Source organism: Agelaius phoeniceus, chromosome 6 (genome assembly GCF_051311805.1).
Source record: "Agelaius phoeniceus isolate bAgePho1 chromosome 6, bAgePho1.hap1, whole genome shotgun sequence".
NCBI lineage: Eukaryota > Metazoa > Chordata > Aves > Passeriformes > Icteridae > Agelaius > Agelaius phoeniceus.
In genome coordinates this window covers 39,085,514-39,104,248 of record NC_135270.1, presented here as the reverse complement: position 1 = coordinate 39,104,248, position 18,735 = coordinate 39,085,514, and the positions used below count along the sequence as shown (strand labels likewise).

The following is an 18,735-nucleotide window of genomic DNA, read 5'->3' as shown; positions in this document are numbered from 1 at the left end:
CTGAAATTGTCTTCTGCCACTGCTTTCAAATTCCATATTAGAATTATTGATATATTTTCCTACTATGAAGGGAAATGGATATTCAGTAAAACAAAAATAATCAGCGTCACTGAGGTATCACTGGAATCAGACAAAACGTTGGTATTACAACCCTTCTTATTTGGGTCTTTAATTCCTCAAGGCAGTCTGGTTTTGAACAGGACTGCTCTTAATTCCACAGTGTTTTGTGGGAAACATCTTAAGCACAGTTGAAAAGACATGAAAACTGCCTTTCTTTCTCTAACATATTGGTTTCGTTTTTTGTTTAAATTGTTACAGCTGGCTGGGTTATTACTGAGCTAAATTCTGCTCTGCAGTTCAGGGTAGCAAAAGTTCTGTGTTGAATGCACCCACTCCCTACAACAGTAGACTAATGGGAGTGTCTTTTGTCAGTAAACATATGTATTTTATGGTTCTTCTGTAGAGAAGAAATGGATCACACAGTCAGATCCAAGGGGTTGACAGAAGAAAGTGGAAGGAAATAAAGGTTATACTCAGGGCTGTAATGAATGTAGATTTGCTGGAGTAAGCAAAATTGCTTGTATATTTTTTTTAAGATGTCTTGATTTTCATATGTTAAGAAAGGACTGTTGAAAAGGCAGAAGCATTTGTTGACTGTTCCTGAGTGGACCTGGATATGTTGTTGTACCATTGTTGTACTGTTCTGTATCCATAAGTGAAGAGGTAATAAAAGAGTTACAAATTTCTCTATTTAGAAGGAGCTTTCATCTCCTGAAGAAAAATGAGAAGTTACTTCGAGAACTCAGAAATTTGGACTCAAGACAATGGTAAATTCTTTTAATGACTGCCTACTTACTTGTTTTAAGTGTGCTTTTACTCAAATGGCTCTAATTGCATAGATGTGAGAGTTGAGCTGACTTTTTAAATAGTTTTTTAAATTATTAATGTATTTTGCAAAGTACTGTAGTTTTTTCTGTTATACTGAAGTTGCATCAATTTTATTTGTAGTGTCAAATTCTGCACGTAAAATATCATGAGATAAACAAATTTCAAAACACCTTATAATTATAAGCATATGTGTATGCATAACATTTAATTCTTTTAAAACTTTGATATATCAAAGCCTTCTCATTTTAAGTTTTGATTGATTGTTTAGCTGTTTGAAATGGTCCCAGTATTTGAAGTCATGGAGTTTTAGTTAGAATTGTCGCACAGAATTGAAAACTGACTTATTTTTGTAGAAGTTGAAACAAAACCCAGTGGAAGTTGTAGAAGTGTGAGAAACCATCTCCATTTGTTCCAAAGTCTAAGAATAGCCTGTCAACAGAAGACATTTAAATGATTATGATCTTTGAAAAATATGTAAAAATGCTTCATTCAGTTGGACAAGGTGCATTTTCACGATGTTCAGAGGGTGCTGTTGTTAATGGGCAGTGCAGTGTGGATAATGCCCACATTACAGGTTTTGCCCATGTCAAAAATCCACCTATTCAATTAGTAGTTGGTACAGGCAGCACCACCCTGCATCTTAGAAGTGATGGAAGGGGTAAATGCTGCTCATGTATAGCAAAACTTCAGGCTCTAGAGAAGATGACACTAGAAAGGACTGAATGAGGAAATGGAAATATAGGAAAAATCCAAAAAGAAGCCATATAATTCTATTGTATTTCCACTATGCATTTTTTATGCTTTAAAAGCCATGCTCTGTGTGTACTGTTTGCATATTTTCATTTCATATTGGTTAAGGCACTGTCATGCGTTGACCATTCTGTTTTACAGCCGAGAGACACACAAGATTGCAGTGTTTTATGTTGCTGAGGGACAGGAAGATAAACACTCCATTCTTACGAATACTGGGGGAAGTCAAGCCTATGAGGATTTTGTAGCTGGTCTTGGCTGGGAGGTATTTATTCAATGTTTTTATTCTAGGTTGTTTTACAAAGGCAAGTACCAGTATCTTTGTATATTACAAGTCTTTGGCTCTTCAGCATTTCTCACAAGTACTGAAATACACCGGTTTAAAAATGGAGTTTAGAGAAGAATTCCTGGTTTAGTTTCATTAGCATTGCTAGCCATTTAAATTCAAGCTCTCAACAACTGAAGAGAGTCTGTGCAGGCAAAGATAATTCTTTAATGTGCAGTCCTGTACTTGGCTTTCACCGACTGATTAGGAGGCATCTTGATTTCCCTGTAAGCTTGTAAAGTGTAAAGTCCATTGAAGTTTGAGTTTTGCTTAAATTGGGAATTTCAAAAAGTACAGAGAAGCAGTTTCTCACATACTCTCCTCTTCCTGCCTGCAGGCATGTATCACAGTTCACACACTCCACTCTACTTCTCTTCCAGATGTCAGATATTGTGATCTACCCCATCATCTATGTGGGCCTGCAGCTCTTTAGTCACTTGTTCAATACTGTCATAAGGATTTCCTTTCTTCCATCTTTCTTTCAGATGCACAGGATTAATTACCACTGTAGAGTTCCATTTGGCACTGTTGCACAGAATACAGGAATGGCTTTGGTCCTGGTTGGCTGTATAGGAAGCTGCAGGTTTTTTGCTCCTCTTGCAGCTTGTGCTCATCAGGAGTGTCCACATGAGTGTCAATCTTATTTGTTCTTTGTATTTCTTTACTCCTTAGGTATAAAAGGACACTACCAGATTAACTGTGTGGATAATGACTCTGACTTTCCCACAGGAACAGAGGAAAACAGCTACAAGTCTGCTGACTTTCATGAACATAGATGTCTTTTTCCCACATTCAGGAGGAAAAAAACCAAAACTAGTACCATAAAATATCCTTCTTTAGTGGTTTAATTCTCTTAGGCAGTATTAGCTAGTTTAAAGAGTTGCTAGTTTGGATTAATAGTCCATAATGAGACAACTAATATTTTAACATTTTAACATTAAATTCTGCATCCTTTTGTATCAAGAAAACAAACATATCCCATGCAGGCAGAGATTAAATGTATTCACATCTGAAAAACATTTTGTAGTCACTGTTTTAGAGGCAAAGCAGCACATTTAACATGCTTAGTTACTTCAGTGTCAGACTATTTCCCATTGATCTAAGACTTAAAAGCTTATTTACAAATTGTCAGTTAGTTTCCTGTGAATTTTTTTTTATATTCACAGAATGAAAAATTCTTTAAAAAAATGTATGGAAGGTAATAAATTCCCTGGCTGTTACACAGAGTTTTTCCAGAGCTCAGGTCAAGGTTGATGTAGTATCAGAGAATTTTAAAAAATTGAGAAAGCACATGTAAGTGACTTCTCTCAAATGATCAGGGAATAATGCAGTAAATATTAGTTACACAATCTTTCCTTTCTTCTAACCTCATCTTTCCAGTAGCTTTTGTGGTGACCGTGGAATATAGAATGCTAGTGCACCATTAGAATATAGAATGGTGTGCACCATTTTGTTAGATCACAGTCTACTCAGCAAGTCTGAGCTCTTTTAGAAATCAAGTGTAACAATACTGTTGGGAAAAGGATCTTCACTTTTAAAGTTCAGTTAAAAGTGCATCTAAAAGTATAAAGAGTGTATTTATTACCTGATAATTTTTTTTGGGGTAAAGTTTCCTGGTCTTTATTTCTAGGTAAATCTCACAAACCATTGTGGCTTTATGGGAGGACTGCAAAAAAACAAAAGCACTGGATTGACCACTCCATATTTTGCTACCTCAACAGTGGAAGTCATGTTCCATGTGTCAACAAGAATGCCTTCTGATTCAGATGACTCTTTAACAAAAAAGGTAGGTGTTTCTGAATAAAGTGTTCTCTTTATAATAAACCTAGAGAAATTAGAGTCAAATAAAATCCAGTAACTTTTTTAAAAAATCCAACACAACAACAAAAAACTATAAAATATCATAACATCTTTACCTGCTAAGTTGGTATATTCTCTGCCAATTTCTAATTTTACCATACTGGTGATTTTTCCAATCATTGAAATTGTTGGCAAGAACATATGAAAAGTGCAGGAAAGTAATGGTTGGTGCAGAAGAAAAAGTATTACATCTGAATGATATCTTAGTACTTTTGAAACCTTAGATGCCCATTAAGAAATATGTGGTGAGTGCTTTCTGAGATGACTTTTTATTCACCTAAGGGTCATGTGCAGGTTATTAACATAATTTTCCCTTTAAAAAAAAAGTTAAAAATATGAAGACGATGTTTATTTTATCTAAGGTGTATTGTCCTGGAGGAGGCACAGGTTCTCAACAGCGATATGATCTCTTATAGCTGCATTAAGAAAAAAAAATTTTTCTGTATTGGTATTTTTTTTCTTTAGAATTTAATAAATTCCGCATTAGTGATAATAAGTTACAGTCTCGAACATGTGTCCTACTATAAATGAACAATTAGCTATCCTCAGACTGTCCCCCCATCCTGCATACATACGTCTTCAGATGTGCTAATCCATTCACTAGACACGTTAATGAGCACTGGTTGAAGTGTAATATTGGAGGAACTGAAGCTGGTTGACCTCAGCATGGACTTTAATACTTGTAATTAAATTAGATGGGAGACAGTTAGTAAAGAGAGAAATAGCCATGCCTCTGGCAAGCTTCAATTATTAATGACTTCTTTTTCTTTGTGTTCAACTTGAAGAAAAAATATTATTGTTCTTATTATAGACTAACTATGAAATCTAACTTCTCACTGTTCCATCTCAGGTTGGTTTGGTGGGATTTTTTAATTAAAAATGCTTTTGCTTGTGTGCCTATTATGCTGCATCTTTTCTGTTCTTTATTTCCTGAAGTAGAGTCAGGGTAATACTAAGGTTGTTAAATGATTTATAGAAATGATTAATAGCAAAAATAACTAATTTTAAAATTGCGACTGTTGCTACTGTTTTAGTCTAGAACAATGTGGGGGGGAGTCTGTTTAAGTTGAATGGCTTCTTTATTTTTTAAACGAAAACCCGGTTTTATAAAACACAGCTTGTAACTAACCTTACAATGTTTGTTTATAATCTGTTTGAATTAGATTATTACCAAGTGTTGAAAAGGGGGAAGATGGGTCAAAAATAGTTGATAATGAAAATTAATTAATAGTGAATAATTTGAAAATTATGTGGACTTCAGTTGAACACAGATCTTGAACACAAGATCTCATGTCTGTTTCTAGGAGCATGTCATGAAGGAGTGTTTTAGGTAGCTCAAAGAATGATCAGCAAAGGCAGTGGCAAAAGCAGGTGTAATATTCAAATAAAAGTGTGACACTGTTCATTGGCAAGGTTCAGTCTACTGCTGATGGATGCTTAAAGCACACAGAGAAAAGTCGGACTAAAACGTAAAATCAATCAATCAATCAGTCTAAAATCAACCAAGTATGGTCTGTGGGGAGGCAGGGATGAAAAAAGGGTAAGGATGGGAAAGGGTAAGGATAAAAAGCAATGAGGAAGATCCTCCCAGTGAGTCACAAGGTTCAGAGTGGATCCCCTTGCCAAACTCAGCCCCAGACTTGAGCAACAATTTAGGCTTAAAGCTTTTTCCAGCATGTAAACTTAACAGCACTTAACATCGATAGCTTAATTTAAACATTTTAACAAAAGGTTCTATAGAATTTACTATAGCACAAGAGAAACTCACCTGTAGGCCTAACTTACTCACACATATAAAGTACTTAATCTGAGAGCAACATTCATAGTACAGTTGTGGCACATTTACACTTGCATGCACACAGATCTAAAGGAGTATGTATGAGGTATATGCCTGCAAAAAATTCTCCTTGAGTTCAGTGGACCACTCATGTCAGATGCGTTTGCATCTTCTCAACAAGTGAAGGGGTTGGTCTTTGAGCAGCAGGAGTATCAGCCCAGGCTTCATTGGTGGCATTTGGCAGCAATCCTTGAGAGTTTGCTGCCTCTGCAGGGTGTCCCACTCGGAGATTGCTGGCTGCAGCCGGGAGAGCTCAAAGGGTCTCACTTCCAACCACTGTTTATAGGGCTGCAAGAGAGTTGAATTTAGTCACAGGAATTTTCCATTCTATCCACAATTCGGGTTGGTAACTTTCTTTGATAGCTTGACTACAACTTCGATTACCAGTTCTACTTGGACTGCTATTCGTGCAAGAAAAAGAACCTTCCAAGGTTGTTCATTAAAAAACAGGAGCTCATTAGATAGCACAAGCTCCTGGGACCAGGCAGTGTTTCTGATACACCAAAGAGGAGCTTAGCCCATGAGCTGTTTGTCAAGGCCAAGGCCTAACAAGCTTTTCTAAGTCCAAGGGGGCAGAGAGGGATACACCACCACAGAGCACCCTCCATCTACATAGAGCTGTTCTTGCCAGGCAAGGTTCAGGGCTGGTCCAGCCTTCCTGTGACTCAGCTTGTGAAAATTGTGTCAGCTGGGCTTCTTCAAAATTCCAGCTTGCTCCAAACCTGTTTCTCTCCTGCTTCACCAACAGTCTCACTCATCAGTGATTTGGAATATTTGAAGTCTGTATGGATATGTAGAGTGTATCAATAGATTGAGATTGTATTTGTGGCTCAGCTACTGTTGACTGTTAAATCAAGCTACTTTATTTCTCTGTGTGTTTCTTTTCTGTTCTTCCTCAGTGTGTTGATTTTGTTCTTTTTCAGCATATTTTCCCAAGAACAGAGGCTTGTGAGCCTCCATCCCTGTTTCTTCTCCCTTCCCTAACAGTTTTTGGCCCATTCCAATCAAATCTAATAACGTTTAAAAGCTGTTCATTTTGTGTATATTTAATGATGATATGTTAAATAAAGGATACAGAGTAGTAAGACTTTTAGTGCTCCCACTTAGCAAGTAAAGACTTTGTGGGAAGAAGTATTAGATATCAAGGACCCAGCAGCAAAGAGAGATGTTAAGAAATTCATCCTAAACTTGAAAGAAACATCAGCTGAAGTTTACATCTTGGGATAAATCAGCAAGTGCTACCAAGAGACATGAGTAGGAAAACAGTCTTAATTCATTTACTATTTCTGCAACTATTTATGGTGCTTGGACTGAATGTATCAGCAAAAGGATTGTGTTTTATGAAATCAGCTCACACACAGTACCAAAATTATTTGAGAGCCATGTGAGTGCTAACATGGACTGTTTGTGACCTTCAGAGAAACTTGGGATTTGAGCTTCTCTACAGGTCTTTCATGGGACTTTTGTCTGTTTTATTCAATGGGAGAAAAACAAGCAAACTTGCAGTAGTTGTCTTCAAATGGCTGCTGGTTTTTATATTGTAAATGTGCCTAGAGGTACATGATAGGTTCATCTTATAAATGGAAACAAAATTAAATTAAAACAAAACTTCTTCCTGCCAGTTGAGCCACTGTAAAATCAAGATTCTGCTGTTTCAGGGGCTAAGCCATTTTAAAAACGATTTTCCATCAGTCTTAGAGAGTAGTAAATTAAACTTTTAAGTGTCTTGATACCTCTGAAGCATTTGTTTCTGACTATATGAACAAGAGCAAAAAAAGACATGAATTCAAGAACCAGTGAAAAACTTCTGATTGTGTAATGGAACTTAAGATTGAAATACATACCTAAAATAACTATTTAATTTGCAAATACAAAATTAAAAATCTAATGCTGATAATGCAATCCATTCTGATTTTGTTACAGTTAAAGGTTAGAGTAAAAAGTATTTACAATAACCTTACAAGAACAAGCTTGCAGAGAATATGAGAACTAAATAATGTGAACACTCAATTCACAGAATGAGAAAGGTTGTAGAGACACATAAATGAGCTATCACTAGTCCAGTTCCTCCTTCCTTAGGAAAAACTTCCTAAAGGAGTGAAGGCATTGCAAGTGAGAATTTTATACACACAGTATATATAAATAAAAAGTAGTCATGTTGTTAATGGTTAGAATACTAATTAATCTTGAGCTTTTGGTATATTACACAATTCTGAGTTGTGCATGACATGATCATAACCACATAAAATCATTACAGCTCCCAGTAATTATGTTTTTTTATTGTATTGCTAACATGTATTGGAAACTTGAAGGTTTATAGATGTGAATTATTAGAACAGTATTTTTTTCAGTTACAGATACACATATTGCTAAAAACCCAAACCAAACCAAACAAAACCCCTAACACACCATTCTTATTGAGACAAATTGTGAAAGATTCATCTAGAAGGTGCATGCTGTAGGCAGTAGTGCTGCTAACATTAAATGGACAAAAGTAGCTGCATAAAGCCATTATTTCATATCTCTTTGCTCCTTTTGTTCTTTTTGTAATAAACACTTCAGTTTTTGAAGAAGAAAAAAGTTGGGGCTAGCTCTTCAGAAGAAAATATAATAGCTTTTTTCTGTCTCCTTTAGGTAAGTGGGTATTAGAAATTACAGTAATTTTGGCAAGAGTTCAAGGGTTAATGTAACAGATAAATAAAAGGAATTTTCAGTAAATTGAGCCCTGCATTATTTCACTTGTCTTGCCTTTCCAAACCTAACTCATTTAATTTTAAAAAGTAAATACTTAAATTCTTCCTGACAGTGTGCTTTGCTTTTACTATCGTTTATTACTTCAATTATACTTGGTATCACTTAGAACAATCTGCCATTTGGAAATTTCAGTATAGCCTGCAGCTTAGTTTAAAGTCTGGCTGCTATTGTAACATGTACAGCATATGACACTAATGTATCAAAATTAGATTTGATCATCCCTCCTGGTTATATTTATTTCACGTTTCTTTTGTATTCAGTTAACATAAATGTATTAGGAGAGCTGACACATGATGATGGTTATAGAGTAAGAATATTTTAAAGTATTTTGAGTTAAATTTGAAATTTCAGGTAACCTAACAGTCAGTCATTTTTATATATTTGTTCTAATGGAGTAGAGTTTCAAAGCAAGCCTTAAAAAAAATCTGTTTTTCTCTTTTATCTCCTCAGGGCTGTCTTCCCGACAGCTCAGGTTTAAAATGGCTAAAACAGAGCTCTTAATCTCTTTCTCATTGCCACCTTTCCGGATCACCGCAGATAACATGACCATTGTGCCTGTCACTTGTGCCCAATAGCCTGAAATCATCTTTAATTTGGTCCACTTTCTGGATTCTTACATTCATTCTGTGCTTACAACTCTTCTTTTTCCCACCTAACGTTTCTTCCAACAAAGCCTTTCCATACACACAGTTAAAATTCATTCTCTATATCATAAACTGTTGTTTTGATTGCTGAACCTTCCTTTCTCTGGTCTTGATACTTTCATTCTTGAAGAATACTGATATAAACAACATTTTTCTAATCTTTAACACCTTTTTACATTTGTAAAATAGCTGCTTTGCATTTGTCCATCTCCATGTTTGTGTCATGTCTTACGCTTAGATAATAAACTCTCTAGGGCAGTGTGATCTGCATTTAGATTTGTTAGAATACTGGTGTGTAAACTAGAATTCCAGGTGTTTCCAGTGTATCACCAGCTTAAAGTATAACATTATTCTACGACTTTTTATTATTTCTATTATTGCAGTGACTTATGTCTCTGGTACTTTGTTAGGCTTACTGTGATGTAAGCACATAAGAACCTGTAAATTCAGGAAAACAAGGTCAGGAAATAAGTGTGAAGACAACTGGTGGTGAGTTTTGAATAACCATTAAAACAGAATTCAGTCTTGACAGCTGTCCATTCTGTGTGCACCATTTTGTTAGATCACACTGGGACCACACTTTCTTGGGAAATCATGTTTTTTCTGTCCTTAAGGTTTCAATGAGCAGAGGTAGTTGTAGCTCAGTATCTTTCTCCTACTTGTGTCCAGGGCACTGAATTCAGTGAAGCAACCAATTCAATACAAAGAAATAAAGAATCCAGATTAAAGTTAAAAGAGGTCAGTCTCTGGTTCTCCTGTGGTGTAATAATTACAGTGAATGATAGATTCTCAAAATGTTTGCTGTGCTTGCAGGAGATCTTGGTTGTTTAGCACTGCTGGATTTCAAGGTTCTCAAATGAAAAATTGAGAAGAAATCTAAAATTCTACTTTCTAAAAGGTTTATGCAAAACCTAGCAGATGAAATAAGCCAGGAAAGCTTTTCAAGTCAATTTCAGGTATCAGATCTCTTCCGTGAATCAAGTGTTGTTGATGAGTCAAGTTACCACCATTTGTGCTTTTTCAGAAGCTTTTCTTGCTGACCAAGGCGAGGACATCTGAAAGAAGCCATAATGAGCACTGTGTTAGTAGTGTCAGAGCTTCTTCTGAAAAAACCCTTGTTTTCTTGTCTATTATTTTTGTCAGACATTGGACCACCTATAATAGAAACAAGGTTTTGATCCTGAGTACTTCTCCTTTTGTTATATACCACCGTTCATACTTTATAGCATCATCCACCTACTTACATCCTCTGATTTTGACTCTTAATCCATTACATGTCACAGAGATGCCATTCTACATTTTATTCAAATTGGGTCATTGCCAGACCATTCTTGACAGTAATCATGAGGTGAAATACATTTGACAGGACTTGGAACTCTGAAATAATCTGATACATTTTTCTTTTCCTCTGAAGAAATTTCTGCTTTCAGCCTGGAATGTATTCTCACACGTATATTTGAGTATTAAGCAAACTTTGAAATTGGAAAGAAAGGTGGCTGATGGCTTCAGTACACTTGGCATCCAAAAATATGTGTCCCTTGTCAGTAATCCTGCTGAAATAACCACACAGTACACTTTTATCACAGCAAAATCTGTTTCAGTCTAATGTGAAAACATGCATCAGTAGTGATGCTCCATCTGGGTAACTTTCATAGAAGAGCAAGAACTCGTATCCTGTCTGATTAACTGCAGGTGTCAGTATCAGGTACAGGGGCAACCTTTGACAAATGAAATTCAGAGGCAGTGATGCCCTCAAGAAGCTGCAGTATCTAAACTCTCTATATGTTTTGGATTTTAAAGCTGTTTATTTGGCATGTACACTGTCACCATTTCTTGTTTCTTACAGTCTGTGAGTTTATTGTTTCTGAGTCCAAAGATGACAAGTAAAGGAGGAAAAATTATTTTAGTAAATAGTTTGGTCTTGCTAAATTATCAATAGTGCAGTGCAGTGATGGTGTATCAGTTCTGCTTTTTTGCAGTTGGTTCAATGAGTTCAGTCAGTGCTCCAGATGGCCATCCCTCAATCTAGGATCATGTGGGTTTTTTACATTCCACAACACTTCATGTCCAAACTGATTTTCCTCATGCTTTCTCTTTGGCTGGGCAGCCTCATTCTCCCTGAGCTTTTCACTTCCTTCCAAGTGCAAGCCTGTCAGTCCCTGATACCTTATCATTGTCATATTTCAACAGCTAGTTTGACTGTCACTTTGCTAAGGAAGCAAAATGGGAATTTTTTTTTTAATCGGGGGTGCAATTCCTCACTGACTTCTCTGGTGATATAACCAGTTTAAGATGTGACAACCCTGCTTTCCACTCCTCTCATGCTTCAAAAAAAGGTGCCAACAAGTTGTTTTCTCGGGCTATGAGACCAGTACAATGAAACGAGCTGCATTTAAAACAAAAAACCTGGCATATTGGATCATGTTTGTGATCCATTAAAAAAATTATCTCATGCCTGAAGAGAGAAGTTGGTTAACTGTGACCAAAGAAGAGGAGGCCAAGGATAATGATTTATTAGACAGTGATGCTAGAAGAGACTGAAATGAAGCTGAGCCTTGTATTAACTTAGAAGATAGAACTCTGCCCTGATGAAAATCAATGGATGGGGCTGTTCTGGTGCCACAGTGCAAGGTTTCTTTAATTAATGTTTTGCTGCAAAACTAAAAGGTAAGAAGGAGTAGTTGCTTTCCTGGTGATTTGGGGGGTTGGAGAGTTCTTTGTTGTGTATTTTGGAGTTTATCTTATCAAGTCCTCCAAGCTATAGCCAGGAAAAAAAAAAAAACAAAAACAACCAAGTGTGCTTCTTGTCACTCTCTTACTGCTCTTACTGACTTTATTGCTTTCTACAGCTACATGAAAGGATGTGGAGGGGAGTCTGCTCTCCCAAGTAACAAGAGACAGGACAAGGAAGTGGCCTCAAGTTACACTAGGGGCAGTTTAGGCTGGATATTAGGAAAAACTTCTTAACAGAAAGAGTTGTCAAGCATTGGAACAGGTTACCCAGGGAAGTGGTGGAGTTGTCATCCCTAAAGGTAGTTAAAAGATGTGTAGATGTGGTGCTTATTGACATGGTTTAGTGATGGACTTGACAGTGTTAGGTTAACAGATGATCTTGATAATCTTGGAGGTCTTTTCCAGCCTAAATGATTCTATGATTCTAAGGTAGGAGAGGGTCAATTTTGCAATTAATTGTCTTCTATGATGTTTGTCATAATAAAGTGCTATCCAGGGGTCCTTCAACTGCTGTTTGTTCCTTCAGCCATTCATGTTGCTGTATGGCTTTATTCTAACCCAGTAAAATAAAGCTCAGTGTAGTGAATGTTGATATAATGAGTTCTTTTGCTGGGTTGGGTTCAAGTGTTGGTGCAGGAATGTCCCCAAATTAAGTGTTGTTCAAAGTAATTCAGCCATCTACCCAAGAGGCAAGAACATCTGGCTTCAAAGGCACCACAGCCATTTTAAAGTGGGTGTATGTACAGTCTGGTCCAGACAAAACAAATTACTTGTTGAGCATCAAAGAGATAGGGTATTGAAGCCACCTGTCCTTTGCCCAGTCCAACACTGAAGAAAATCCTTTTTTTTAATAGAAATACAACCCTGTTCTCCAGTCTGATGCCATTTGAAGTTAACAGAGAAGAGACACCTTCTTTTTATCTTTTCTTCTCTTTTTCTTGCCTTTTTTTTGCCTTTTTTTTTTTTGAGTCTGCTACTGACAACTGGTATAGGCCTTCAGATAAGACAAAAGTAGCATTCCAGGAGGTTTTGTAAAATAAAGAAGTGAATAACTGCAATTAAATTTCTCTGAAGACTGTGCATGTGTTTTGCTTTTATTTAAAGTGCAATTGTGTTTTGAAAGTGCTATGGCAAATTATTGCTTTTTTATATAGAATAGCTTCTTGTACATGCTCAGAGTGGTATTTGGATGTTACGTGTTAAACAGTGCAGTCCTTTGAATAACATCAAGGTGATTGTTTAACAAGTTCCACCCACCTAAAGCTGTGGAAAAAGCTGAGAACGAGGGTGAAGACAATTGTCAATAACTGGTGATGCACTAGGAGAAAAAAAAGATATTAGAGTTTGAATTTTGAGAAATAACTCTTACTGGAAAGAGTCTCACATTTAATAATCTGAATGTATTTGATCAGTATACGTAAATCCTCTCTACATGTGAACATTTGGTATCAGAAGATAATGTTAATCAGGAGGAGTGTTTTGGTTCTTCAATCAGATAATTCCAGAGTGTTCAAGGAATTCCTTAATCTGGTTATATGATTACATCTGATGACACAGCATGGATTTTGAGGAACCCATTCAGCCATTCTGAGCCAGATCAAGAACCATTTTGTAGCTTGTAGGGGAGCAGGGTGTTATTTTTACAAAGGTGTCCTGGTTTCATGGAAAATGAGCATTTATCTTAGTTATTCTGGGAGCTATGGAGAATGCAGTAGCTATTCTCCTTTAAAAGCTTTTTGGTTGTAGAAGGCAGTTTGGAATTTGGCTAGAATAATGAGGTTGACTTCTCAGATATGTAACTTTTAAACACATCTCCATTCATATACTGTAGAAGTTTATACAGAATTTACTAATTTTCTCCCAGTCAGTGATGGCAACCTCGAACACATGTTGGTAAATCGGGTTGAACCGCTCTGCATTCTTGAGAAATTATCAACAAAATTTTAGCTTCCAGTAGGAAACAGGTATTCATATATCTGTTAATGTAAATAGAAATTAACACCAATTTATAAAAATGTATGGCACAAACCAGTCAACCAATACACTGAAACTGTAAAATAACTGTTGTGTAATTTGGTTATTTTACTAATTTTTCTTCACTTTTTTTTAGTGGGTTTGTCTTTTTGAATATGTACATTTAATATAGCTGTATGGCTATAGAATATTAATTAAGAATGTTCAAACTGATGGCATTTTATCCCTGATTTTCCAGCTTAGACATTTAGGAAATGATGAAGTACACATTGTCTGGTCAGAACATACTCGAGATTATAGAAGAGGAATAATTCCAACAGAATTTGGTGATGTTCTTATAGTTATCTATCCCATGAAAAACCATATGTTCAGCATCCAGATCATGAAAAAGCCTGAGGTAAGGGTTTGCTTTCTTTTGTGTTTCCTTCATGTGTTTAACATGAACTGAGTTTTGTTTAGAATCTGAGGTTTGGGTTTAGAATCAACTTTGATTGATCCAACAAGGTGATGTCTTAAGCATGGACAGTTGCAGTGGTGGTTGGAGGGAAAAGGGAGAGCTCAGTCAGTGCAGTGCATAGTAAAATAAGTAATTTGAAATTGCAAAGGCCTGATGCTGTAAAGCATATCTGCTAACAACATAATCTGGAAACAAAGCTAGAATATTCTGCATAGTAATTTAAATATTACAGTAAACTTGTTGAACTTTTTGTATGTTATGTATCAAATTTGTATGCTATGTATCAAACTTGATACATAACCAAGGTTGTTGAATAATGGCCTGTTCTGACTTCCTCCATCCGTGTCATATTCCCCTTTTCTCTTCTCAAACCTATGTTTTTTACTTTCTTCTTATCTCCACACAAGAATTTGGAGATTAATTCAGTAAAGCAAGGCCACTCAGCCCTTAGGCATAAGAACACACATTCTTTCTAATGACTGTTACTCAAATGTCAGTGCTGGCCCTGTTCTTAAAGCAATGGTTTAGGGTTGTGAACACTAAACTGACTGAGTAAAAGTAGTCATGGGTATTTGTACTACCTAACTTCTGTGTGTGATGTCACTTGCCATGAATTTCTACACTTTATTAAAATTATTATTACAAGCACTCATATTAATAAATAGGATTACCTCATAATGATGATTTCCTCTATCTATTGATAGGCATGAAATAATAATCAGTCTTGTTACTGTTGGATTACTTCTACTTGTTAACTAATAAGTATATTCTTTCTTTTACTGTTTTAAATACAAATAGTTCTATTATTGGGAGCATGTGGGTTAAGAAGGAAAGCAGAAAATGCTGAAAACAGGGATTGTTGTTAATCCAAAAAGAAGTCCTTGTATGTGAAAAAAGTGCCTTCCATCAGATTTCATTTTCTCAAAACTACAGTAAATGACTAATGGCAAAGATAACACAAGGATCTAAAATTCTTTTGCAGCATTTGTTTCCTTTTAGCAGGAAGAATATTTAGTGTACACTCTGCTCCCTTTGCTGAGCTGATGCACAAACTTTGATGCTTTTCTCCTGCTTTATGTCAGCAGCTTCAGAACTTTATTCACATGTACAGGAAATTAAGATACTTAATACTGAGTGTTTGTTTTGTTTTGTTTTAATTGCAAAATGATGATGGATTAGAGAGATATGTAATGCCAAAACATAAGATCTATCTGTTCTGTTCACCTTTTGGGCACTAGCTATACTAAATATTGAGGTTTTCTATTGATCTCACAAATAAGGTTTTACAATTAGGCTCCAAAGAGGCAAAACTTTCACCACAGATTTCTTCTGTAAAGTGCTTACAGTGTTTTAGTTCAGATATAGAAAGGAAGAAGAACAGAAGGAAAAAAAATAGAAGGTGATGGTCCATACACACCAGTAACTGTATTCCACTGTCACCCTGGGTTGATCCTTATAGACATGTTAATAACTGGAGCCATGATAAAATATTTTAGGTTTTGAGTAATTATTTCTTTTGCTTCTTGCCATTTATAATATTATCATCTAGCCTATCAACCTCATAAACATTATATGCATGACTGTTCCTAGGATTTTTACAGCAAATGTTGGAAATGATCTTTGATGAGACATTCAGATAGTTACTTAATTTTTTTCAAATGCTGTGTTATCTGTTGCCAAGGATATCAAGCAGTTATATGGCTGTATATTTCCACAAGAGAAAAGGTCTGACTTGCAACACAATAACTGGTTTGATTATCTAGCAATGAGGAGGGAAAAAGACATATATTTGAGTGCTCTATTGTTAATGTTGATTGCTAATTGTTATAGCTACGATCTTGTCTTGCTTTATGTTGAACTTCTTAATTTTTTATTCAGGTTCCATTTTTCGGTCCACTCTTTGATGGTGCTATTGTGAATGGAAAAATTCTGCCTATTATGGTTCGTGCAACAGCTATAAATGCAAGCCGTGCATTGAAATCATTAATCCCATTATACCAAAACTTGTATCCTTTCACTCAAATGGTTTCCAAGGCATATACATTCCCTTGCAGTTCGACAGATACGGTATTCATGGGGTCTTTTCTTTTTTTCAGATTATTATAGGGAACGTTTGTTTTTTTTAATGGTGATGTTGCCTTTAGGGAACTTAAACCCATAGAAGAGCATTCAGATGAAGACCAGCTTTTTTAAATTAAATAAACAATAGATTAAGTGCTGAAATTTTACATGTTTCTAATGTTTTGAAGCATGGACTTGTCATTTTTGTTAACAAAGTTATTTTAATGACCATTTTGTGAATAGTCTTTCTAAAATAGCAATATCATGATGTTAATAATCTTTCTTTCCTTAAGATATTAAGTATTTATCCAGTATAAGTGTGACTTAGTTTTAATTTCTAGTTCAAAGAATGATGCTTTCCTTCAATCTGAGAAGTTTATGAAACTTTCATCATACAGATTTTGTTATTCAGCTCAGAACACAAAGTCAATGTCAAAATCATGTTAATATATTTGTAAATGTGTCAGAAAAGGCTATCTCTTTTCTGGTTTTGTTGTTGGAACTGAAATTGTGTGTTTTGGAGGAGCTGCTCTTGGAAGAATAGATTTATCAACCATAAATTAAAAAACATAAGGTAAGTCAGTCACTTACATGCTCTTTTCTTTACTTTAGATTCAATTCTGTTAGTTAAATCAACAAGTTAAAATCAACCTGTTAGTTAAATCATGAAGAAATTTCTGAATTCCATAAATTGAAAGATAAGTTTTAATTTTGATCCAAAAGATTTCTAACAAAGCTGTAACTACTAGTTCTTGTCATGTGATAGGTTGTTGCTAAAATACTATTTTTTCTGTGGCTGACTGCTAATACTTGCAGAGTTTTGGATTAGATATGATGAAATGGATTTACAGATGAATGATGGATGTGTTTTATGTGATCACATTAAGTGATGTTTGTGCCATTTCTGTAGATGACACATGTTGATTCATTGTGTTTTCATGTTTGGAAAGGTCCGATCTTTCTGTCATTACTCAAGTAGCTTAGTCAAAGAATTTAAAATGTATTATCATTATCATCATCAACCATCAAAAGTGATGGTTTAGAGCATTATATTGATGTACAGCGATGAGCAATTGGAAAACAATGTACTTTGAGATAGTAGACTTCCAGTACCAAAAATACCCCACAGATGTGTATGTTTAAACATCACAGAATATGAAAGGTTTATTAAATTCCTTGGACATAGCTTGCCAGCTCAATGTCTAGGAATTGGCCAATTCCATGGAGTTGTGCACTGTATTTTTAATTCAGTTCTCCAAATTGTACTTTTTAATGTTCATCAAAGCACAGCCTGTCATTTATGACATAATGTGGCCTCCATTAAAATGCTGATAATATGTCCCCTGATATGGTTAGCATGGTAAGTGGAAGGCATTATGTGTATTTGATTTTAGATAGCATTGGCTGGGGGGTTTCATGTCATCACTTGGTAAGCTTATGAGGTACCAGTTGACTGGACACTGATATTAAAGGGTGGTTTTGTTAACTCATCAGTGGAATTCTTTTTCCATCTGGCTTGGAGTATCTTATGTTTACTTTTCGGTGTAAAGTAATTTAAAAATTAAAATGGGGTTGTGGGAAGTTCTTTAAAACCTGTTTGCTTGGTGTGAAATTAGGAAAAAACTCTGCAAACTTTCCTGGCTTGAATTAGGCTCTGATGGAGCTAGTTGTGTCAGTAGAGAACAGCAAAAAATGCAAAACTTCAAAGTCTGGCCTAAGTCTCAGTGATATAAAAACCTCTTGATTAAAAATCAATGGACATGCTCTTGGTGTTCAAGCCATGGCCAGACTTGAGGTCAAGAAGGAATTTTCCTCATACAAGAATGGCTAAGAGTGGTGGATGTTTCCTGTAACATGGACGTGGTCTGTTGTGTAGGAACATTTGAAAGTTGAATCTAATTATGTTTTCTGTGATAGCAGGGAGTTGAAGACATCAAGGACTGTCTTTATTGTCTCCTGCTTTTTTTCCTCTGGGATGTTTTAGCTATGGCTTCAGCAGTTCACTTCTGGCTTTTAAGTTTGTAGAGGACTAAAGGGTGTTGGGAACAGATGTATTTTATGGTCTGTGGTTAAATAGCTTTTCTGGAGACGCTACCAGCATTAATGTCTCTTGTGGAAGACAAACAGGATTCACTAATCAAGGTGGCCTTTCCTTGTGTTGGAATATTGCTGGAGCAAAGAAAAAGAGGGCTCAGAGGGGTGAAAACAATACAGTTGAAGAGGGAGGAAAAAGGGAACAAAAATGGGGTTTTTTTCAGAAAGTACATGAAATGGAAAAGTGAATCTGATGATCAAGGATTTTCACAAGTCCAGGACCATAACAGTGTCAGTGAAAGAGAATCCTGAAGTGATGTTCTTGAAACTGATCTTCATTTACTTACTTATGAATCTCTAATATACTGAGCAGTGTTAGTTTATTAGGAATTTGAATGATGGTTAATAGATATCCAGC

The 18,735-nt window shown here is 35.7% G+C and overlaps 1 protein-coding gene across 11 annotated transcripts in view; it reads left to right on the top strand.

Moving 5' to 3' along the window:
• RALGAPA1 (Ral GTPase activating protein catalytic subunit alpha 1) overlaps positions 1-18,735 on the top strand; it is a 132,349-nt gene that overhangs the window by 82,672 nt on the left and 30,942 nt on the right. For all 11 annotated transcript variants that reach the window (XM_077180450.1, XM_077180448.1, XM_077180449.1 and 8 more), the window contains 5 exons: positions 756-827; positions 1,780-1,903; positions 3,594-3,749; positions 14,004-14,162; positions 16,101-16,228. In XM_077180450.1, coding sequence (XP_077036565.1) covers positions 756-827; positions 1,780-1,903; positions 3,594-3,749; positions 14,004-14,162; positions 16,101-16,228 — 639 coding nt within the window. The remainder of the gene's footprint in view (positions 1-755; positions 828-1,779; positions 1,904-3,593; positions 3,750-14,003; positions 14,163-16,100; positions 16,229-18,735) is intronic.